We start from the raw sequence: 25187 nt of genomic DNA on the forward strand, positions 1-25187 counted from the left end.
AATTAAACATTTATTTATAGCTTTATCACATTGAAATAGAAGAAACCATTTGTTTTTAAGAGGACATAGCACATTTATAAAGAATAAAGAATGTTGCTACAATTTTAAATAGACATACACATTTATAATCTTTACTAATCCCACATTTTGTTTAAAAAATATAAAATGATGTGTTACACATTATCCATACCGACCCAAATAATGTCCTATTCCAATAAGCAACACCAGAGGGAGCTGTGCGTCTTGTGAAACACCACATCCCCTCAATTTTGCAACGTCATCTCTCTGCGACTTGTATCTGCAACCACCACGAACGATGTGAAGTTGCCTTTTTAAGATACTTCAAAAATTTAATTAACGAAAAAATATTATGTTGTTGTTATAGGGAACGCAGTTTGACTCGAGTGTATATTTCACCTATCTGTGTTGAATTAGCTAAATAGAATGTAGCTAGCTAAAACTAGCTGTATGGGCAGGTCAGCATTGAAAAACACGTCTTGCGATATAAAGACATCAAATTAGTGTAAATTAGTTGGCTAACATTTTTCGGTAAACTTCCCAAATGTCGACTTAATAAAATACGCTAGACAGGGTGCGATCTTTTTGTCGGTAAAATTAATTATGCGACAAATGTAGGTGGAAACGCTTTTATGCACAAATATTAATATAATAACCATCATATCGAAGTAAAATTGTCACGCGATGACATGCTGTGTGATCGTCCCACGGCATTAGTTTTTTTCTGCGCGAGCACAAATAACCACATCTGTAATTTAATTCCCGTCCGAATTGACCATGTCGGTTTCACCTTTTCAACCAGTTAAAAACGAGAATTTGTATTTGTCAAACGGCAGCCAAGCATCGATGATAATGTCAGCAGAATAAGACCCTCAATATTTATTGGAAAGGAGCATCAGCTTGCACTTTCACCACCCTCTGAATTTCATCATCATTTATGTGATCTGAAGCCTAGTGAACTGCATGCTTTCCCTGACTAGACGTAGTGGGAGGACAACGCAGCATGTCATCGCGTGACAAGTTTACTTCGATATGATGGTTATTATATCAATATTTGTGCATAAAAACACCTACATTTCTCGCATAATTCATTTTACCAACACAAAAAGAGCCCACCTTGTCTAGCTATTTTGTTTTGTCGACATTTGGAAAGTTTACTGAAAAATCTGTTTCCATCAGGCCTGTCTTGACATTTTTTATCCAATGTACTTTACTCACATAAAAAGGTTGGCTATAAGCCTGGTTAGTGACAAATCATTATTCTACTATCAATCTACAGGGCGCTTTCTCCGGTCCGTAGAAAGGAGCATATGGAAGACAAGGCCAAAGAGCGAGTGAAGGAGAAATAGGGTCCCACAAAGGAAGGAGCAGACGGGCGAAGGGAGAAGGGACGCAAAGGACGTAGCTCCTCTGGGAGCAGCAGGTTGGACACAATTTGAGTGACCGCTCCTTTCCCATCTCTCAGCCACAACGCATCTCTGCTGAATCAGACTGCTTATCTCAGCAGTCACTGCTTTCTGATCTGTCCCCACAGTAAGCCCCTCTCCCTGTCTTCACTCAGCTCTGGCTCCAGTTCTTCCAGCGGCTCCAGTTCCTCCTCTGCCTCCAGCCGCTCCAGGTCTTCCAGCTCCCGATCCTCCAGCTCCTCAGGGTCACCCAACCTCATTCGCCGCCGCAACAACAACCGCCAACGCTCACAGTCCAAGTATGTGTGACCCGTAAAGCAGTGGTCTCCACTCTCCAATCCCAGCCCTTAGTTAAAGTGCGTGCAGGCTAAATACTTTCAATTCACCTAATGGTTTAACATTCAAGAACTTCCATTAGTTGAATTCAGTATGTTAGTGCTGGGCTGACAAATAAAACCTGCCTGCTCCTTAACTCTGCAGGACCAGTGTCGGTGATCACTCCGAAAAACTAATCCAAAGACTGAAGGAGAGGGATCGTTGAGATTGGAAGTGTGACATGTTTTGGGGAGTGGAGGAATAAAGAGTAAGAGCTCTTCCATTTGTCCTGTAGATCCAAGTTATCAGTGAAAAAGGATGACAAGGAGAGGCGTAGGAGGAGCCCCAGCCCCCCACCAAGGTGTACCTGGGGCGCCTCACCAGAAACGTAATCAAGGTGAGTAAAAATTATTTATTTATTTATTGGTTTATAACGTTAGTATATTATGTATGTTTGTAATAGTGTGTTATATGTGAAAATGTGTTCGTATATAAATTGTATTTTAATATTTAAGGACTCTTGGAAGATTAGTCCAAATGGGGACTAAAAGAGATCCAAATAAAATCAAATCAAAAAATGACTGCTCAGTCTCCAAGTGTATGTGCACATTAATTTGATTCAATATAGCCTATTTGAATGCATTTTTAGTGTCAAGCTGCAGTCTATGTTGAAGGTATTGGAGGTTTGTGGGAGTAGGGAGCAATATCTCTGATGTTGGGTTTTGACTAAAGTCTCTTCTCTTTTCAGGGACACATTCAGATCTTCGGCACATATGGCAAGATAAAAATGATTGACATGCCTGTGGACAGGCTCCACCCACACCTGTTGGAAGGTTACGCCAAGGTGGAGTTTGAGACGGTCATTGACGCCAACAAGGCTCTCAAACACATGGATGGAGGTTGGTGGAGACCAATGGTTCTGGGTCTACATTGTATTTTTTCCCCCCTATTTACTATTGTAAGAAAATCTGGAGTCTTATGTCTTGCATCTGTATCCTGTAATTAGATTGATATTGTTTATAGATATTTTTTCTCTTGTGCATCCCTGATTACAGAATGAATGGCAGTTGACCATGTATCCCCTCAAGTGTGAAGATAAAGACCATTTGTCATTCCCCTGGCAAATAAGTCTCCTGACCTGTTTTCATCCCCCTCTGTGCCTCAAGGTCTCGGTCACCACGGAAACGCTCTCCGGTTCGCCGCAGAACTCGCTCGCGCTCCCCCGGTTGCAGACGCTCACGCTCCAGCTCGAACTCCTCCGGGTAGAGCTGCCTGGAACCCCTGACCTCACAGCTCTCTTTCTTCACTGGAAAAGTTTCTGTATCAAAAGTTCTACCCAGCTTCCTATCCTTGTCCTTCCCTCTACGATCACTGATCACACAGGACATTACAGGAAAAAACATGAGTATTGAGACAGCCTTTCTCTAGCCATAGTATATTTTTGTTGGTCTATAAGCATAATAATAGTTGCTAGGATCAATCTGAGGCAAGCTAGCACTGTCAAGAGGAGTGAAATGAACCCCCCTCTCTCTCATGCCATTGTGATTTGTCCTAAAGAGCTGAATGGTGGTTGACAGAATTCTCATTTTTGTGTAACTTTTATAGTTTTGTTTTGTACATAGATTGAGTGTTTTTTTGTTTTCATATGCAACTACTAAAACATGTGCTGCCTGATTTTTATTTTATTTGTCTTGACAAAATTAATGAGTCTTGGAACAATTTATGACTGGTTTCCGCCAGACTCATTCACACCAACATTCCATAGTACCTTGAGTGGTTAGTAAGGCCCTTTGATGAAGTGTAGCAAAGCATGTATTCAAACGTTTCCTTATTCATAATGCATACGCGTAGGCTAGCTAGACTGAGGGAAGATCTTTTGTGTACCATGTGGACACAAGTTTGAAACATACCACTTTGAGAACTGAGAAGCCACCTCAGATAAATCATTTGTCAAGATTCCAATGCAAAACAAAGCATGGTTAATTTACCAAAAAATATTTATATACACACACACACAAACGCTTGAAACACTGCCCCCAATATATTACATTGTAATTTTATATACAAGACGTGGACAAGAGAAACTATCTTCATGTCTAATATCACTCAAGCATGACAGCATCCATCTGTGTAGGAAGGAAAGTTTAGGGTTTAGCCTCCTTGTTCTCCTGGCTGGGTTTGTCCATCAGGTCTTTGAACCCTAGCTTCTCCAGAGGTTCCTTGGCCATCAGCTGACTTAAATAGCAGAGAATAGTTTCACATTGGTGAAAAGAGCAGTCATGTTCTGGTCAATAGTGTGTGTATACCTAGTCCTCTCATTCTCAACAGGAAAGAAGTAGCAGCTAAACGAACAGTAGTGAATACTCACTTATCCATCCGGCATTCAAGGTAGTCTTTGGACTGTAGTCGACACATGGAGTTATCATAGCTGTTGTCTTTCAAGCACTTCATGAATTTCTCTTTGAATGCTTTACACTCTCCTGCAATGACAAACAGCAAAGAGATGCATTGCCTTTCAAACACTAAACTACAGGGAAAGCAAAAGCAGTTGAACTGTCCCTCATTCCAGTATGCCTGTCATTTCACAGATCTCATACATCGGAGGTCAAACATCTCTTTCCTATACAGCTGGAAACTACTATGGAGCTGCGCACGTCACAGCTATTGCTGGAACTAACGAGTCAGTTACTCAACAAGGAATGGTTTATTTTTCTTACCGAAATGATCCAGAGGGAAGGATCCTTTGTCTGGAGCACGGGGCCGAAAAGACTTACTGCTAAAGTTCATAGCGGTCGACATGATTGCTTTTTGTAAGAGACGTATCAAAAATAAAAAACAAGACCTTCGCGATTATTTCAAGCGATAGCGCAGTTCACAGTCGCCGCACAGTTGTGACGTAGGGAAACGTTCTGAGCTAGACGTGAATAATCAACCCATAGATAACATCGATTACGTTTTCGACCATAGAGATCCTACTCAATTACTTGAGGGGTAATCATAAACCTTCAAAGTTCCAGAAAAAAGGAAATTACAGCCATATTGGTCAGGAGTGTTCAAGTGTGCTCTGGGCATTTGTAAAATCAGAGCATTGTCACATTGTCCATTTGTAAATTCAGCGCGTTTCACTCTCAGAGCACACACTGGACGCTCTGACTGAGGAGTATGGTTGATCCAAGTTCTGACCTCACAATGTCAGTCAAGCACACAAGGAAACTGGCTAACCTTGGCTAGCTTGCTAGCTACTTTCAGACACAAATGAGAGAACACCTCACTCTGACCATTTTACTCGCCCTTGCAGAGTTGGTTAGGCTGTTTATGTTATCCAGAGCGTTGGTGACTGGAACTGTGCTGCTGGCAACAATATAATTATGCTTTTTTGCTGACGTTTACTTGCACCGGCCATATTCAACGGGTGTTGACCATTCGTAAATTCAGCAGTTATTCTGCACTCTGGCACACTCAGACGAGAGTTCTCTGAAATCGGAGGAGATAGCCAGAGTGAATTTACAAACGCACCCAATTTCTTATCACAGCACTGGCAAACCATGGTTGACCACCTCCCTGACCAAAATGGCGGACCTTTAGCCCATAATAAGAGTGTTAAACACCTTCTACTATTATAGTTTCTAGATCTATGTTTTCGACAATCTACTAACTTTTAAAGGGACAGAAGTAAGTGGAAATAAAAGCAACTACAAATACATAATATTTGCCAATGAAATGTATGGACAGTGCACAGTTTATTTTGTACAAAATCAAATAGTCCTTATAAAAACTTTCACAATATGTTGGCAATATGTCAGTGTCAGAAAGAAAAAATGTGACTACACAGGTAGTAAAAAAACAAGTAACGATCATCATACCACTGGAGGTCTCACTGCGACTGCAGACACATGAGTTGGAGGAGAAGGAGGGGATGACAGACTTCAGATAATGCAGTCAGCAACACTTCGTAATAGAGCTGTAGTTTACGAGAGAGAGACTTGTCAAACCTTCAAATCATCTCATCCAAGCGGATTTCTAATAGGCTTTTTAATAGCTTTTTTAAAATCAAAACCAGGAGCATTTTTTCAGCATTTCGAGTAGCCTACAAGGTCCCAATTGTATTTTTTATTTTATCCCAGTGAACGTGCTTTGTATTGAAGTCTTTCGGATTGGGTGGAGATCAAACGGCGATGGAGTCGGAGAGGAATAAACGGCTCTTGCAAGATGTCCTGGCCAGACCTGGAAACGATGTATGTGCAGACTGCGGCAATGCAGGTAGGAAACAAACGGTTGATAAAATAGAAGCGCCAAATCGTTAATGGTCCCTAAACATGCATGTGTGCGATGCGCGAGGTGTCATAGCCTAGTGTAGAATGCACCTGCCTGTTAACCTTAAATAGCCTATACTGTTTTATTTTATTGTCGTTGTGACAGCTTGTCAGTCAGTGCTAACCCTATCTGCGATTCAACCAAGAATTGTCTTTTGACATTGTTCTGGAATGTCAAAATACAATTGTTGGTTAAATCGCAGTCCCTATCTAATGAATGTCTCTATTTTATGAAATGACATTATTTCTAGTGCACATTAAAGTGAATAGTTGTGGAAACAGGAAATAATATGAATTGCTTTTGAGACACACCTTATAGCCTTAGAGGCAGTGCTAAAGCATTGGCAGCCAGCGCCTACTGAGGAGAATTGATGGACTATGGACCTTGTAGGGCTGTAGGGTATAGGAAAAACTGCTAAGTGTATTGAGACATGCAGACCTTGTAAAAACAAAACAAAAACATTCCTATACTTTCCTCCATCATGTATGCCACTGTCTGTCACTCGAACCCACACTGTCATTCTGACAGACAAGAAAATGTGTGGTTAAACCAGTGGTGTCAGTTCAGTTAAACTTAGGGTATGGCAAAACTCCAAAATTATACTTGGAGAACAAACAAAAAAATAATGAGCCCAGCCACTGCTCAACCTCATCATAAATTGACTGATTTACTTGTGGAATGGCGCGTACCTGTACAGTGCAACATGAAATATATGCCTTATAAACGCTATCAATTCACAAGCCTGACTTCAAATGCCGACATCAATGTGAAAGTAACCAGTGCATAAAACAGATGACCGCGAATGCAAACTATGCCATACAAATCATACACATGCATTGAAATAAAAAGGCATAGGCCTACATCGAAGGACATACTTAGGCCTACAATCAACAAGAACGCATAAAGACAAACAACCCACAGGGCAAAAACTGGTTGAATCAACGTTGTCTACATAATTTGAACCAAAAAAAAGCTATGTGATGACGTAATTTGCAAAAAGTCATCAATGTAATGGAATGTTATATTTCTTTCACCCAAGTCTTAACCTAAATCCAATGACAGGGTGACGTTTTGGGTTGATTTCACATTGAATTCATGTTAGTTGACAACTCAACCAAATGTAAATCAAAACTAGATGTTGAATTGACTTCTGTGCCCGGTGGGAAACTCCACCAAAGAACGACCAAAATCACGAAATACAAAAGGAAAATCTAAACATGTCTTTTTAAGGGAGCAAAGGCCCTTTTACTATGGAGCACCAAAGCTGCCTTAATTAGAATAAAATACTCGCATAAATAGATACATGAATACATGAATAAATAAAAATGCACATATAAATAGGTAAATAAACACAGAAATAGATAAAACAAATACATTGATTAATAATTGCACACATAAATAGATACATAATTTAAATAATGAATCCCACTTTCTTTCATTTTATTCATTCATGTTATTTCTGCATTTACTTTTGTATTTATCCCTCCAGTAGGACAATGAGGGGGTGTCAAGCAAACGTATATGGGTGATATTGATTGGTTGATCAATACCACTGCACGTTGATCTATTATATTTGTCACTTTTTGGGGGGGGGATTGGAAATCTATTATATGCTGCTGTTCTGCACACGCACCATAAACACTCAAAAATAACAAATGGAACATTGTCCTTGCTTGACGTAGAAACAGGTGAACAGTTTTGGAACACTGAGCCATTGACTACCTGCCTGCACCAGGTGGTTGTGGTAGGAGTGGATTGCTTTTGACAGTAAGGCAACGGACTACAGCCATATAGGTTTGAACCTAGAGGAAGACCAAGAGACGGGAGTAGGCGAGAAGGAATCGACCGGGATGGGCGAGAGGAATGTGCAGTTGGCCAGAAGAGCATGGTAAGATAACGTTACTGAGTATCAAGCCAGCTTGGCTACAACTGATAAAGTTGAGTTGGTTAGCTAGCTGCGTTTTACAGCCAGACTCTCAGTTTTACACTTAGCTAGCTAGCTAATGAACTAACTGTAATTATCATAAAGCATTATCTAGCTATGGTAGATAAAATATTTGTCAGATATAAAGCAAGCAAGATCGTGGCATGTCAAAAGCAAAGCATGTTGGCTAGCTCCCATTAACTAGATCACTTATTAAGCAATAGAGTGGATACTTAATTAATAAGCTAGCAGCTAGCTAACTACAGTCAAATGAGGAGCATGTTGTCATGATGGAATAAATCACCTATGTGTAGCTAGCCACAATACGGATGAGCCACAATAATGGAATTTGCTGTTCCCCTTAGTAATTGTTAGTGAGATGAGACATTGTGCCATAAAATAGAAATAATATCTTAGCTAGCTGTAAATTCACATGTATGCCATGTAATTTGTCATAGCTGTTATCACAAAATGGCATGCATACTTTTAATCAGATATTGTAATTTATTAATGTGAAATAGGCAAAGTCAGGGGCGCAACTTTGGTTTTAGATGTGGGGAGACATCAATTTTTTATCCAGTCAGATAAACACTCAAAACAGCCTACCCGACCGCTCGGAGGCGTCTGCATGGTCCTCAAGCACACCGTTGCCTCGTTTTGTATCATATTCCAATGATAAAACTGGAGGAGACGAAAATTCAATTTCAGAATGTCCCCCCCGTCCCCAGTGAAAGTTGCGCCCCAGAGCAAAGTGACTGATTAATTGTGAATAAAGGTACCATTTTCTTTTGTTAATCTCTGCAGGTTTGTCATCTGATTTCTTGGAGCCTGAGCAGGAGACTCTGGGCCAATGGGAGATCAGGGGTAAGGGCGTTCTCTTTCTAGCACTCACTACCTCGATTCATCTCTCTCCAGGTGCTACAGAGACGGAATGGTCTAAGGCCTTCTGACCAACAACCTCTCCAGAGCGACAGAGAAGCTAAACTAAGCTCATAATAGTATACATGATGCGCTATGTAATCCTCCTTCTCTGTGGCAGTCTGCCTGTGTGATGACATAGCATATTATCCAAAGCCACTGGTTGGATTGGATTTTTTTGTACTCACGCCAAAACTCATGCTCTCTCCTCCCCGTCTCCCAGACTTTTATCAAAACTAACATGTGTCCGTCCCCCTATCCCCAGGTTGAGTCTGCTGGGCTACTGAACTAGAGCAGCACATCAAAAGACCTGCCACCCTGTTGTCAGCTATGCGAAGGATGCAACTATCAAGGCTTTCAAAGGCCACATTTTTGGGGATGACCAAATGCAATAAAGTTTTGTATAAACTCATACATTTTGTTACATTACAATACAACAACTTTTCCATGGAATGTTTGTCATTAACTTTTACTACTTCCTGCGGTAACAAACACAACACTTGGAGCTTACGATTCAAAAGGTCTAAAGTGAATGCTAAATAGATTTGTATTCATGTATATTAGACATAACACAGGTGTTTCAACTAAAATATACTGTATATCTCAGACAAGATTGAAGAATGGGACAAGTCGACAAAGTGAAAATAAGTCAATGCTTGTGTCCATAGCTGTTGGTATGAATTTGAGTGGTTACATACAATACCTGTTGACAGAATGGCTGTGAGACAGCGAGAGAGACTGTTGCTGTACACCCAGGGAAGGCTTTTGGTTCCGCTACCACTGAAGGCCACAGTCTTCAGTCAGGCAGCTTGAAGATGTGTCCTCATCCAGGCCCATGTCACAGCATGCAGTGTTCTCTAGCCTGGTCCCAGACCTGTTGTTTAACCCTTCAGAGTACACTGGCACACATACGTCACTTCCTGTTGAACGAGGGAGAGCACGGTTTGTTGTTTTGAAAGTGTATTGGAAAGTTTCTTAGTAGCTAGCTAACTTTTTAGTTTGGATCCCACAACGCAGTTGGCATCAGTTGCTGTGACAGGCTAGTCTCTGTCCAGTGATCCTGCTGACCAAGGCCGGGTCTGAGGAGCTATTTGGAGTAGCAGCTAGCTAGCTGCCTATCAAGCTAGCAGGGTTTTCTTGAGGGCTTGAACGCAACCCCGTGACGCAGTTAGCCATTGTGGATGGGACCGCTGTTTGTCTCGGGTTTGTGGCTGTCGAGATCCCTGCTCTTTGTACTTTTCAATCTTCCCTGTGACCTGCCCTGTCTGGAACGGCAAGGAGTAACAGCGTAACCTACGTTGCTACCTACCATGACAAAGACCAAAGGCGGTGGGAGTACCGTTGAGTAGTGTCTCTCTATCACACGTGGAGGATCTTTTAAACTAACATAAATAGTTCTACAAGCAGTTGTTACAAAAAGAACATCGCTTCAAGTGTTTTGTCCAAATACTGGTGGATCCAACTAATAAATAATGGACGACCACACCAGAGAACTGCAAACTGGAGAACAGTTTGCAGTTCTCCCAAGGTCAGCTCGATGAGTTGAAACAGGAGAATGGAAAGATGTCAGAAATCTGTAAGTCATTGAGAGAGGACATTAGTTCTTTGTGTGAATCCATGATAACAATGATGGATAAATTAGACTCGAGTGACAATCAAGGCGAAACAACATGGTTGTGGACAGAATTGCAGAATCTCCACGTGAGACCTGGATGGAGTCTGAGGACAACGTGAGGGAAATGATCTCTGAGAAATTGAAGATGGACCACAGGAAGATTGAGGTTGAGCTTGCCCACAGGACTGGAAAACCCACCACCGGTCCAGGTGACAGGCCGCTAGGGGTCAAGTTACTGAGGTTCAAGGACAAGGTAGCTGTTCTGGAAAGAGCCAAGAACTTGAGAGGAATGGATATCTTCCTCAACGAGGACTATCCTGAAGCTGTGCACCAGAAGAGGAAATTACTTTTCCCAGCCGTGAAAGCTGCCAGAGCACGTGGGGACATTGCTTACATCCGCAATGACAGGTTCCCAGAAGCCTGGAAGGGATGAGAGAGCCAAGCCTATTGGTTCATAGCTTCAACTCCGCAGCACACAACAATTAATTAATGGACTGCTGAATGTACTGTTTAATTTTTTCTCTTGCTTTGTTTGCTCTTCTCCATATTATGTCTATCTCTAATAAGCTACCCAGGGATGGGCTGAAAATAGCCCATGTTAATATGTAGCCTTAGAAATAAGGTTCCTTGAAATCAATAACTTGCTAACGTCAGATAATATTCATATATTAGCATTTTTTAAAAACCTAATTAGATAACTCATTTGATGATACAGCAGTAGCAATACAAGGGTAACACATCTATAGAAGAGACAGAAATGCTTATGGGAAGGTGTTGCTGTACACACACACAGTTGAAGTCGGAACTTTACATACACCTTAGCCAAATAAACTGAGTTGAAATGTTTCACAATTCCTGACATTTAATCCTAGTAAAAATTCCCTGTTTTAGGTCAGTTAGGATCACCACTTTATTTTAAGAATGTGAAATGTCAGAATAATAGTAGAGAGTGATTTATTTCAGCTTTTATTTCTTTCATCACACTCCCAGTGGGTCAGAATTTTACATACACTCAATTAGTATTGCCTTTAAACTATTTAACTTGGGTCAAACGTTTCGGGTAGCCTTCCACAAGCTTCCCACAATATTTGGGTCGGCAGGTAGCCCAGTGGTTAGAGCGTTGGACTAGTAACCGCAAGGTTGCAAGATCAAATCCCTAAGCTGACAAGGTAAAAATCTGTCATTCTGCCTCTGAACAATGACAGATTGCTCCCAAGGATGAACCAGACTTGTGGAGGTCTACAATCTTTTCTGAGGTCTTGGCTGATTTCTTTTGATTTTCCCATGATGTCAAGCAAAGAGGCACTGAGGTTGAAGGTAGGCCTTGAAATACATCCACAGGTACACCTCCAGTTGACTCAAATGATGTCAATTAGCCAATCAGAAGCTTCTAAAGCCATGACATTTTTGGGAATTTTCCAAGAAGTTTAAAGGCACAGTCAACTTCTGTAAACTTCTGACCCACTGGAATTGTGATACAGTGAATTATAAGTGAAATAATCTGTGAACAATTGTTGGAAAAATGACTTGTGTCGTGCACAAAGTAGATGTCCTAACCGACTTGCCAAAGCTATAGTTTGTTAACAACAAATTTGTGGAGTGGTTGATTAAACGACATTTAATGACTCCAACCTAAGTATATGTAAACTTCCGTCTTCAACTGTATACATACAGTTTGGAATTACCTGGAATTTGGAATTACCTGGATTTCTCCATAAATTGGTCATCAAATTTGATCTGATCTTCATCTAAGTCACAACAACAGACAAACACAGTCTGCTTAAACTAATAACACAGAAACAATTAGACGTTGTCATGTCTTTATTGAACACACTGTGTAAACATTCACAGTGAAGGGTGGAAAAAGTATGTGAACCCTTGTATTTATAACTGGTTGACCCTCCTTTGGCAGCAATAACCTAAAAAAAAATGTTTTTAAACGTTTTCTGTAGTTATCGATGAGAGCTGAACAACGGTCAGGAGGAATTTTGGACAACTCCTCTTTACAAAACTGTTTCAGTTCAGCGATATTCTTGGGATGTCTGGTGTGAACCGCTCTCTCATGCCACTGCATCTTAAATCGGGTTTAGGTCAGGACTCTGACTGGGCCACTCCAGAAGGCACATTATCTTCAGTGGAACCATTCTTTTGTTGATTTATTAATGTGTTTTGGGTCGTTGTCCTGTTGCGTCACCCAACTTCTGTTGAGCTTCAATTGGCGGACAGAGCGCCTTACATTCTCCTGCAAAATGTGTTGATAAACTTGGGAATTCATTTTTCCGTCAATGATAGCAAGCTGTCCAGGCCCTGAGGCAGCAAAGCAGCCCCAAACCAGGATGCTCCCTCCACCATACTTTACAGTTGGGGCGAGGTTTTGATGTTCTGTGCCTATTTTCTCCACACCTTGTGTTAATTTTTCCTTCCAAACAACTCAACTTTAGTTTAATCTGTCCACAGAATATTTTGCCAGTAGCGCTGTGGAACATCCAGGTGCTCTTTCGCGAACTTCAGACGTGTCGCAATGTTTTTTATGGACAGGAGCGGCTTCTTCCGTGCTGTCCTCCCATGAACACCATTCTTGTTTAGTGTTTTATGTATCGTAGACTCGTCAGAGATGTTATAGCATGTTCCAGAAATTTCTGTAAGTCTTTTTAGCTGACACTCTGGGATTCTTCTTAACCTCATTGAGCATTCTGCGCTGTGCTCTTGAAGTCATCTTTGTAGGACAGCCACTCCTAGGGAGAGTAGCAACCGTGCTGAACTTTCTCCATTTATAGACCATTTGTCTTACTGTGAACTGATGAACATCAAGGCTTTTAGAGAAACTTTTGTAACCCTTTCCAGCTTTATGCAACTCTTTTGTTCGAGGCATGATTCACATCAGGCAATGCTTCTTGTAGATAAAAAACTCAAATGTTGTGTTTTTTATAGGGTAGAGCAGCTCTAATCAACATCTCAAATCTCGTCTCATTGATTGGACTCCAGGTTAGCCTCGGGGTTCACATACTTTTTCCAACCTACGCTGTTGAATGTTTAAATTATGTATTCAATATAGACAAGAAAAATACAATAATTTCTGTGTTATTAGTTTAAGCACACTGTGTTTGTCTATTGTTGTGACTTTGATGAAAATCAGATCAAATGTGATGACCAATTTATGCAGAAATCCAGGTAATTCCAAAGGGTTCACATACTTTCTCTTGCCACTGTATATTCAGAGCCATATCCCTGTAATGCTTAGAGAAGATCTTATGTCAAGTGTTATTGAAGTGTTGTGGTTGCAGGTTCACTTGGCACATCTAAAGCCTTTTCTTTTGGGGTGTTGCTATAGGCCACCAAGTGCTAACAGTCAGTATCTAAATAATGTGTGGGAAATGCTTGAAAGTGTATGGGATGTAAACAGAGGTCTAATTTCTTGGGGACCTGAATATTGACTGGTTTTTCATCAAGTAGTCTGGTCAAGACGAAGCTTCTCACTGTAACCAGTGCCTGTAATCTGGTTCAGGTTATTAATCAACCTACCAGGGTGTTTACAGTACAAACACTACATGGACAAGATCATCCACATGATTCGATCACATTTGAACTAATACTGTAGAACTTTGTTCTAAAGCTGTATCGTACCCATTTTTTGCTGTGACTTATGTGGATGATGTTACAAATATTTGTGGGTCTGATGTGATTAATAAGGAGCATCCAGACGCTGCACTTGGTGAATTTATGAAATTGCTTCTTCCAATTATTGATAAACATGCACCTGTTAAGAAACGGACTGTTAGAACTGTTAAGGCTCCATGGATTGATGAGGAACTGTAAAACTGTATGGTTGAAAGAGATGGGGCAAAGGCAATGGCTAATAAGTCTGGCTGCACATCTGACTGGCTGACTTACTGCAAATTGAGAAATGAAGTGACTAAACTCAACAAAAATAATAAGCTGTATTATGAATCCCAGACCAATGATGCCCTTAAAGAGGTTCAGTCTGTTGTGGAATGGGTGGCCAGTAATAAACTGGTCCTGAACATCTCTAAAACTAAGAGCATTGTATTTGGTACAAATCATTCCCTAAGTTCTAGACCTCAGCTGAATCTGGTAATGAATAGTGTGGCTGTTGAACAAGTTGAGGAGACTAAATTACTTGGTGCTACCTTAGATTGTAAACTGTCATGGTCAAAACACATAGATTCAATGGTTGTAAAGATGGGGAGAGGTCTGTCCGTAATAAAAAGAGATGCTCTGCTTTTTTTGACACCACACTCCAAAAAGCAAGTCCTGCAGGCTCTAGTTTTGTCTTATCTTGATTATTGTCCAGTTGTGTGGTCGAGTGCTGCAAGGAAAGACCTAGTTAAGCTGCAGCTGGCCCAGAACAGAGAGGCACGTCTTGCTCTTCATTGTAATCAGAGGGTTGATATAAATACTATGGCATGCCAGTCTCTCTTGGATAAGAGTTGAGGAGAGACTGACTGCATCACTTCTTTTCATAAGAAACATTAATGTGTTGAAAATCCAAAATTGTTTGCATAGTCAACTTACACAAAGCTCTGACACACACACACACACACACACACACACACACACACACACACACACACACACACACTTAGCCCACCAGACATACCACCAGGGGTCTTTTCACAGTCCCCTAATCGAGAACAAATTCAAGAAAGTGTACTGTATTATATAGAGCCATTATTGCATGGAACTTCCTTCCATCTCATATTGCTCAGATAAACAGCAAAACTGGTTGAAAAAAACCAGATAAAACAACACCTCACAGCACAACGCCTCGTCCCTATTTGACCTAGATAGTTCATGTATAGGCTACGTGTGCCTTTAAAAAAATACATGTATGATGTTCTGTCCTTAAGCTGTTCTTGTCTATTAATGTTCTGTATTATGTCATGTTTCATGTTTTGTGTGGACCCCAGAAAGAGTAGCTGCTGCTTTTGCAACAGCTAATCGGGATCCTAATACAAATACTAAAGCCATTTTAGCGTTTTAGCGTTTACTGCCCGTGTTTCTGAACAATTCAACCCTTTTGTTAGTGTCATTGATATATGGAAATTCATATACAATATTCAGTTCATAAGCATTGACTAATTCCTCTAGGGAAGGGGAAGGAAACCCTGGTCCTGGAGTGCCGCAGGTACTTCATGGTTTTGATTTAACCGACCTGGAAGACCAGGTGTGTTGAATTTAGGCAGTCACTGAACTGATCAATTAGCTCAGTTGGTCAGAGCTGCGTTCAGTACATAAAAATGTAAGAGAATGTTTAATTGAACAGAAATGCTGCTGTACTGAGCGACAAGTTGACAAATGGGAAGGGGTTGGGTTGTGGGTACAAAATGCACCACTGCCCTTTAAATACTTCACTCATTGCTTCAAGCCACACCCACCGAACGGAGCAAACGTATCTCCAAGTCTGATCAAGAACATGAACGCACCCCTGCCGTGGTGCCTAGTTGAAACAAAATCCTGCAGTACTCCTAGAACCAGGTTGCCTACCCCTGCTCTAGGATCCTGTAGTGAAAGGACTGCTGTGCAAGGTATTGCTTCCAAGGCCCATATTCACAAAGCGTCTCAGCATAGGGATAGTGATCTAGGATAACCTCCCCCTTGTCAATGTAATTGTACTCGGTGTGTATGCAAAACCTATCCTAAAATCACTGCTACTCTGAGATTCTTTGAATATGCATGCTGGCCTGTCAGCAATGCCACGCCACCTGAAATGCAACTACAAAAGGAATAAGAATTAGCTTAGTCAGTCAGTAACTTAGCTAACGAAACACTAATGTAAATGTGCACAAGCTTCTTAAATTTATTGGCAGACTACATCCCAAAAGGTGTATTGCTGCCAACTACTGGGTGGGGTAAAAACAGATATCATTTAAAAAAAGAATGACAAAATATATATTATTTAAAAAATATATTTATAAGAAAACGCATTGTAGTCAAATGTACTCAGATCCTTACACAGGCTTTGGGGCCTGAAAGGGGGAAGTATCTTCAGACAGTATTCCCTGCCGTATTTGAGTCCTGGAGATCCAAGAACCTTTTAGCCGCTTTCACAATGATTTCCAGGTCATTTTTTTAGTTTTCTTTTGTTCTACACGATTAGTGTTTCAGGATCTCTCAACTGACTGACATCCACAGACTGTTGGGCATCCACTGCCATAGCTTCATCATCTCTACCCGCTGCTTCGACCATTGTCACTGCCTCTGCATAGGGGACCTTCTCGACAGCCCTGATCCTTCCTGCTTTGACCTTCTTTACCTTGACAGGGCACTCGGGGAACGTGATTCCCATCACAATTGCAACACCGTGCCTCCTCAGACCGTTGGCCAGACTTTTTACATTTATGACATTGAAGGGGCTTTTTTTACATAAGCTTGCACCGCATATCTCATATCCCAGCTTAAAATGGGTCAGGGGAAATTCTTCACATCAAACATCAAGAATACAGAAAGGCTTTCCTCCTTTCCATTCACAGTGCGGGTTAAGCGATGTGAATCAGCTATTCCTTGCATGTTCATCTTAAACCATGAAGCCTCAATATCCATCGAGGCGCCAGATATGACGCCATTTATCGGTGCCCTACTCCGATAATCATAGCATGTCACTTCATGCGTCGCTAATTTATACAAAGATAATGCTCAACAAGTTTGGAATGTTGTTATATATATATTCAACAAAAGACAATCATTTGTTAATTTGACAAAAAGGACAAATCAGTTGAAATGGCACTGTGGATATATTAGACTTTGTAATTGCATTGGGGGCGTACTAATATTTCACTTAACAGCCTTACCTATGGATTGTGGATCAATTGGGTATTAGCCTATTCAGTGACACCCACAGAACGAAACTGTGCAGGGTTTACACACACATAAGCGTCATAGCTCTTATTGCAGGACTTTGTGTGAAATCACCTCAATATTCAGCCTATTGTGCATATTGAACATTCATATTGCAATGTACAGCCTTACCTATGGATATTGGGACCATGATATTGAGTATCAGCCTACTCGGTGACACCCACAGAACACAATTGTGAAGAGTGCGCAGAGATATTACTGTTGTAGCTCATATTGCAGGACTTTGACTCTGGGGAAATCACCTCGCCAGTCAGTATTGTGCGTATTGGTCATTCATATTGCAATGTACAGCCTTACCTATGGATCTTGGGCCCATTAAATTGGGTATCTGCCTACTCAGTGACACCCACAGAATACAACTGTGAAGAGTTCACACAAATATTAGTGTCGTAGCACTTATTGCAGGACTTTGACTGTGGGAAATCACCTCACCTGTCAGTCTATTGTGCATTTTGGACATTCATATTGCAGTGTACAGCTGTGTTCTGGACTTACCCCATTTCATGGACCCAAGATCCATAGGTAAAGCTCTACGTTGCATCATGAATGTTCAATACGTAAAATAATCTGAATAGTGAAGTAATTTCCCACAGTTTAAGTCCTGCAAGAAGAGCTATGACCCTAATATTTGTGTAAACTCTTCGCAGCTGTGAATATTTAATTGACCCAAGTTCCATAGGCAAGGCTGTACAGTCGTGGCCAAAAGTTTTGAGAATGACACAAATATAAATTTTCACAAAGTCTGCTGCCTCAGTTTGTATGATGGCAATTTGCATATACTCCAGAATGTTATGAAGAGTGATCAGATGAATTGCAATTAATTGCAAAGTCCCTCTTTGCCATGCAAATGAACTGAATCCCCCCCAAAACATTTCCACTGCATTTCAGCCCTGCCACAAAAGGACCAGCTGACATCATGTCAGTGATTCTCTCGTTAACACAGGTGTGAGTGTTGACGAGGACAAGGCTGGAGATCACTCTGTCATGCAGATTGAGTTCGAATAACAGACTGGAAGCTTCAAAAGGAGGGTGGTGCTTGGAATCATTGTTCTTCCTCTGTCAAACATGGTTCCCTGCAAGGAAACACGTGCCGTCATCATTGCTTTGCACAAAAAGGGCTTCACAGGCAAGGATATTGCTGCCAGTAAGATTGCACCTAAATCAACCATTTATCGGATCATCAAGAACTTCACGGAGAGCGGTCCAATTGTTGTGAAGAAGGCTTCAGGGCGCCCAAACGCCAGGACTGTCTTCTAAAGTTAATTCAGCTGCGGGACCATTCATGTGTGGGGTTGCTTCTCAGCCAAGGGAGTGGGCTCACTCACAATTTTGCCTAAGAACATAGCCATGAATAAAGAATGGTACCAACACATCCTCCGAGAGCAACTTCTCCCAACCGTCCAGGAACAGTTTGGTGACGAACAATGCCTTTTCCAGCATGATGGAGCACCTTGCCATAAGGCAAAAGTGATAACTAAGTGGCTCGGGGAACACAACATCGATACTTTGGGTCCATGGCCAAGAAACTCCCCAGACCTTAATCCCATTGAGAACTTGTGGTCAATCCTCAAGAGGCGGGTGGACAAACAAAAACCCACAAATTCTGAGCATTGATTATGCAAGAATGGGCTGCCATCAGTCAAGATGTGGCCCAGAAGTTAATTGACAGCATTCCAGTGCGGATTGCAGAGGTCTTGAAAAAGAAGGGTCAACACTGCATATATTGACTCTGCATCAACTTCATGTAAATGTCAATAAAAGCCTTTGACACTTATGAAATGCTTGTAATTATACTTCAGTATTCCATAGTAACATCTGACAAAAATATCTAAAGACACTGAAGCAGCAAACTTTGTGAAAATTAATATTTGTGTCATTCTCAAAACTTGTGGCCACGACTGTACAATGCATTCAGTCTGCCCCCAATGCAATTCTGAAGTCGAATACATCCACAGTGTGATTTCAACTGTTTACAATTTTGGGGGCAAATTAACTAATTGTTGACTTTATATAACAACATTCCAAACTTGTTAAGCATTATCCAGTTCAAATATGGCATGATTCCACTATTTGTATCTGTTTGCATCAGTTTCAATGCAGGTCTTTTATTTTGAAGGTGAACTGCAAATTCTACTATTGTGGCTAATCATTATTGTGGCTAGCTTCACATAGGTGATGCAAAACGAGTCGAGCAATGCACCGTGACATTAATCAACCAATAGTGTGTTAGATACAGATGTTTGACACCCCCTCATTATAATATTGGAGGAAGAAATACATAAATGAATAAATATATACATGAATTAAAGTTTGAGTAATTAGATAATACATAGATAAATAATTAAATACATACAGATATGTAGATACAGTAAATCAAATCAAATTTATTTATATAGCCCTTCTTACATCAGCTGATATCTCAAAGTGCTGTACAGAAACCCAGCCTAAAACCCCAAACAGCAAGCAATGCAGGTGTAGAAGCACGGTGGCTAGGAAAAACTCCCTAGAAAGGCCAAAACCTAGGAAGAAACCTAGAGAGGGACCAGGCTATGAGGGGTGGCCAGTCCTCTTCTGGCTGTGCCGGGTGGAGATTATAACAGAACATGGCCAAGATGTTCAAATGTTCATAAATGACGAGCATGGTCAAATAATAATAATCACAGTAGTTGTCGAGGGTGCAACAAGTCAGCACCTCAAGAGTAAATGTCAGTTGGCTTTTCATAGCCGATCATTGAGAGTATCTCTACCGCTCCTGCTGTCTCTAGAGAGTTGAAAACCAGCAGGTCTGGGACAGGTAGCACGTCCGGTGAACAGGTCAGGGTTCCATAGCCGCAGGCAGAACAGTTGAAACTGGAGCAGCAGCACGGCCTGGTGGACTGGGGAAAGCAAGGAGTCATCATGTAGGTAGTCCTGAGGCATGGTCCTAGAGCTCAGGTCCTCCGAGAGAGAGAAAGAAAGAGAATTAGAGAGAGCATACTTAAATTCACACAGGACACCAGATAAGACAGGAGAAATACTCCAGATATAACAGACTGACCCTAGCCCCCCGACACATAAACTACTGCAGCATAAATACTGGAGGCTGAGACAGGAGGGGACAGGAGACACTGTGGCCCCATCCGATGATACCCCCGGACAGGGCCAAACAGGAAGGATATAACCCCACCCACTTTGCCAAAGCACAGCCCCCACACCACTAGAGGAGGGATATCTTCAATCACCAACTTACCATCCTGAGACAAGGCCGAGTATAGCCCACAAAGATCTCCGCCACAGCACAACCCAAGGGGGGGCGCCAACCCAGACAGGAAGACCACGTCAGTGACTCAACCCACTCAAGTGATGCACCCCTCCTAGGGACGGCATGGAAGAACACCAATAAGCCAGTGACTCAGCCCCTGTAATAGGGTTAGAGGCAGAGAATCCCAGTGGAGAGAGGGGAACCGGCCAGGCAGAGACAGCAAGGGCGGTTCGTTGCTCCAGAGCCTTTCCGTTCACCTTCACACTCCTGGGCCAGACTACACTCAATCATAGGACCCACTGAAGAGATGAGTCTTCAGTAAAGACTTAAAGGTTGAGACCGAGTCTGCATCTCTCACATGGGTAGGCAGACCATTCCATAAAAATTGAGCTCTATAGGAGAAAGCCCTGCCTCCAGCTGTTTCCTTAGAAATTCTAGGGACAATTAGGAGGCCTGCGTCTTGTGACCGTAGCGTACGTGTAGGTATATACGGCAGGACCAAATCGGAAAGAAGGGTAGGAGCAAGCCCATGTAATGCTTTGTAGGTTAGCGGTAGAACCTTGAAATCAGCCCTTGCCTTAACAGGAAGCCAGGGTAGGGAGGCTAGCACTGGAGTAATATGATCACATTTTTTGGTTCTAGTCAGGATTCTAGCAGCCGTATTTAGCACTAACTGAGGTTTATTTAGTGCTTTATCCGGGTAGTCGGAAAGTAGAGCATTGCAGTAGTCCAACCTAGAAGTAACAAAAGCATGGATTAATTTTTCTGCATCATTTGTGGACAGAAGGTTTCAGATTTTTGCAATGTTACATAGATGTAAAAAAGTTGCCCTTGAAACAGTCTTGATATGTTCTTCAAAAAAGAGATCAGGGTCCAGAGTAACGCCGAGGTCCTTCACAGTTTTATTTGAGACGACTGTACAACCATCAAGATTAATTGTCAGATTTAAAAGAAGATCTCTTTGTTTCTTGGGACCTAGAACAAGCATCTCTGTTTTGTCCGAGTTTAAAAGTAGAACGTTTGCAGTCATCCACTTCCTTATGTCTGAAACACAGGCTTCTAGCGATGGCAATTTTGGGGCTTCACCATGTTTCATTGAAATGTACAGCTGTGTGTCATCCGCATAGCAGTCAAATTTAACATTATGTTTTCGAATTACATCCCCAAGAGGTAAAATATATAGTGAAAACAATAGTGGTCCTAAAACGGAACCTTGAGGAACACCGAAATGTACAGTTGATTTGTCAGAGGACAAACCATTCACAGAGACAAACTGATATCTTTCTGACAGATAAGATCTAAACAAGGCCAGAACTTGTCCGTGTAGACCAATTTGGGTTTCCAATCTCTCCAAAAGAATGTGTTGATCGATGGTATCAAAAGCAGCACTAAGATCTAGGAGCACGAGGACAGATGCAGAGCCTCGGTCTGACATCATTAAAAGGTAATTTACCACCTTCACAAGTTCAGTCTCAGTGCTATGATGGGGTCTAAAACCAGACTGAAGCGTTTCGTATACATTGTTTGTCTTCAGGAAGGCAGTGAGTTGCTGCGCAACAGCTTTTTCTAAAAATTTTGAGAGGAATGGAAGATTCGATATTGGCCGATTAGTTTTTTATGTTTTCTGGGTCAAGGTTTAGCTTTTTCAAGAGAGGCTTTATTACTGCCACTTTTAGTGAGTTTGGTACACATCCGGTGGATAGAGAGCCGTTTATTATGTTCAACATAGGAGGGCCAAGCACAGGAAGCAGCTCTTTCAGTAGTTTAGTTAGAATAGGGTCCAGTATGCAGCTTGAAGGTTTAGAGGCCATGATTATTTTCATCATTGTGTCAAGAGATATAGTACTAAAACACTTTAGTGTCTCCCTTGATCCTAGGTCCTGGCACAGTTGTGCAGACTCAGGACAACGGAGCTTTGGAGGAATACGCAGATTTAAAGAGGAGTCCGTAATTTGCTTTCTAATGATCATGATCTTTTACTCAAAGAAGTTCATGAATTTATTACTGCTGAAGTGAAAGCCATCCTCTCTTGGGGAATGCCGCTTTTTAGTTAGCTTTGCGACAGTATCAAAAATACATTTCGGATTGTTCTTATTTTCCTCAATTAAGTTGGAAAAATAGGATGATCGAGCAGCAGTGAGGGCTCTTCGATACTGCACGGTACTGTCTTTCCAAGCTAGTCGGAAGACTTCCAGTTTGGTGTGGCGCCATTTCCGTTCCAATTTTCTGGAAGCTTGCTTCAGAGCTTGTGTATTTTCTGTAGAGGTTGACCGATTATGATTTTTCAACGCCGATACCGATTATTGGAGGCCCGATGCCGATTAATCGGTCAATTTTTTGTTTATTTATTTGTAATAATGACAATTACAACAATACTGAATGAACACTTATTTTAACTTAATGTAATACATCAATAAAATCAATTTAGCCTCAAATAAATTATGAAACATGTTCAATTTGGTTTAAATAATGCAAAAATAAAGTGTTGGAGAAGAAAGTAAAAGTGCAATATGTGCCATGTAAAAAAGCTAACGTTTAATTTCCTTGCTCAGAACATGAGAACATATGAAAGCTGGTGGTTCCTTTTAACATGAGTCTTCAATATTCCCAGTTAAGAAGTTTTAGGTTGTAGTTATTATAGGAATTATAGGACTATTTCTCTCTATACGATTTGTATTTCATATACCTTTGACTATTGGATGTTCTTATAGGCACTTTAGTATTGCCAGTGTAACAGTATAGCTTCCGTCCCAATTTGTAAGTCGCTCTGGATAAGAGCGTCTGCTAAGTGACTTAAATGTAAATGTCTCTCTCCTCGCTCCTACGTGGGCTTGAACCAGGAACACATCGACAACAGCCACCCTCAAAGCAGCGTTACCCATGCAGAGCAAGGGGAACAACCACTCCAAGTCTCAGAGCGAGTGACGTTTGAAACGCTATTAGCGCGCACCCGGCTAACTAGCTAGCCATTTCACATCGGTTACACCAGCCTCATCTTGGGAGTTGATAGGCTTGAAGTCATAAACAGCGCAATGCATTGCGAAGGGCTGCTGGCAAAATGCACGAAAGTGCTGTTTTGAATGAATGCTTACGAGCCTGCTGCTGCCTATCATCGCTCAGTCAGACTGCTCTATCAAATCATAGACTTAATTCTAACATAATAACACACAGAAATATGAGCCTTAGGTCATTAATATGGTCGAATCCGGAAACTATCATCTCGAAAACAAAAGTTTTTCCGTTCCGTATTTTATCTAACGGGTGGCATCCATAAGTCTAAATATTCCTGTTACATTGCCCAACCTTCAATGTTATGTCATAATTACGTAAAATTCTGGCAAATTTGTTCGCAACGAGCCAGGCGGCCCAAACTGTTGCATATACCCTGACTCTGCGTGCAATGAACGCTAGAGATGTGACACAATTTTATGTTAGCAGGCAATATTAACTAAATATGCAGGTTTAAAAAATATATACTTGTTTATTGATTTTAAAGAAAGGCATTGATGTTTATGGTTAGGTACATTGGTGCAACGACAGTGCAATGTAAGGCAGGTGGTTAGAGCGTTGGACTAGTAACCGGAAGGTTGAAAAAACGAATCCCCGAATCCCCCCTGAACAAGGCAGTTAACCCCCGTTCCTATGCCGTCATTGAAAATAAGAATGTGTTCTTAATCTGACTTGCGTAGTTAAATAAAGGTGTAAAAATAAAAAAATCGGCAAATCGGTGGCCAAAAATACCGATTACCGATTGTTATGAAAACTTGAAATCGGCCCTAATTAATCAGCCATTCCGATTAATCGGTCGACCTCTAATTTTCAGTATACCAGGGAGTAAGTCACGAGAAGGCGAGTTCGAGTCACCAAGGGTCGAGTCCAAGTCAAGTCACAAGTCTTGAAAATCGGGACGTGAGTCCTGGACTCGAGTACTACAACACTGCAATGACGGCCTAGGATAGGCTACTGTGCTAAGCACAATATTAGCAGAAATGGGTGCGCAAAGCAGCGAGGGTTCTGTTCTCTAGCAGTGAGAAGGATGCGCCAAACCCGGAACACGCAGCCTACATCAGCTGGTGAGCTGAGGTGGAGCAAGCGATGATTATGGGCAGGAAGACTCCGCTCTGGCTCCGCCTCTGATCATAGGCTACATATCACGCAAGCGACTCTCTTGCTTTCCCGTAACCATCAGTCACCAACCTACTATTTATTTATTTATTAATTCAAAAAATAAATTATAATTTAACCTTTATTTAACTAGGCAAGTCAGTTGAGAACAAAATCTTATTTACAATGACGACCTACACCGGCCAAACCCGGATGACGCTGGGCCAATTGCACGCCGCCCTATGGGACTCCCAATCACAGCCGGTTGTGATACAGCCTGGAATGGAACCAGGGTGTCTGTAGTGACGCCTCTGGCACTGAGATGTTCAGTGAGGAATTAGTGTATTTCACTGATTTATGCAGGGTAATTTACACCAGTGATGTACTGTACCACTGTCAGAGGGATAGCCATTTGCTCCCACATGTTGATGAAGCCATACAGTATTATGCTAATGT

General features: G+C 41.5%; 2 protein-coding genes and 2 long non-coding RNA genes across 7 annotated transcripts in view; 3 read left to right on the forward strand and 1 right to left on the reverse strand.

Moving 5' to 3' along the window:
• Positions 1-154: 154 nt before the first annotated feature.
• On the forward strand, positions 155-3413 carry LOC115201087 (uncharacterized). Of its 3 annotated transcripts, none has more exons than XR_003879680.1 (6): positions 155-549; positions 1298-1441; positions 1580-1723; positions 2035-2136; positions 2488-2638; positions 2906-3413. It is a non-coding gene; the product is annotated as an uncharacterized LOC115201087 (long non-coding RNA). The 3 variants fall into 3 exon arrangements; XR_003879681.1 differs by having other exon boundaries at positions 156-476; XR_003879682.1 differs by having other exon boundaries at positions 249-318.
• On the reverse strand, positions 3409-4649 carry cox19 (cytochrome c oxidase assembly factor COX19). Its single transcript, XM_029764366.1, has 3 exons — positions 4457-4649; positions 4108-4219; positions 3409-3974 (listed from the first exon to the last, which is right to left on the reverse strand). The coding sequence occupies exons 1-3, from the start codon at positions 4536-4538 to the stop codon at positions 3884-3886; spliced, it is 285 nt and encodes a 94-aa protein (XP_029620226.1). The 5' UTR covers positions 4539-4649; the 3' UTR covers positions 3409-3883.
• A 966-nt stretch (positions 4650-5615) lies between these two features.
• LOC115201088 (arf-GAP with dual PH domain-containing protein 1) overlaps positions 5616-25187 on the forward strand; it is a 43338-nt gene continuing 23766 nt past the window's right edge. The window contains exon 1 of one of the 2 annotated variants that reach the window (XM_029764370.1): positions 5616-5999. In XM_029764370.1, the coding sequence (XP_029620230.1) occupies positions 5915-5999 (85 nt within the window). In that variant the 5' untranslated portion in view covers positions 5616-5914. The remainder of the gene's footprint in view (positions 6000-25187) is intronic. The other variant, XM_029764371.1, reaches the window with a different exon arrangement.
• On the forward strand, positions 7740-9348 carry LOC115201089 (uncharacterized). Its single transcript, XR_003879683.1, has 3 exons — positions 7740-7941; positions 8782-8841; positions 9161-9348. It is a non-coding gene; the product is annotated as an uncharacterized LOC115201089 (long non-coding RNA).

Source organism: Salmo trutta, chromosome 10 (genome assembly GCF_901001165.1).
Source record: "Salmo trutta chromosome 10, fSalTru1.1, whole genome shotgun sequence".
In the NCBI taxonomy this organism is placed as follows: Eukaryota; Metazoa; Chordata; class Actinopteri; order Salmoniformes; family Salmonidae; genus Salmo; species Salmo trutta.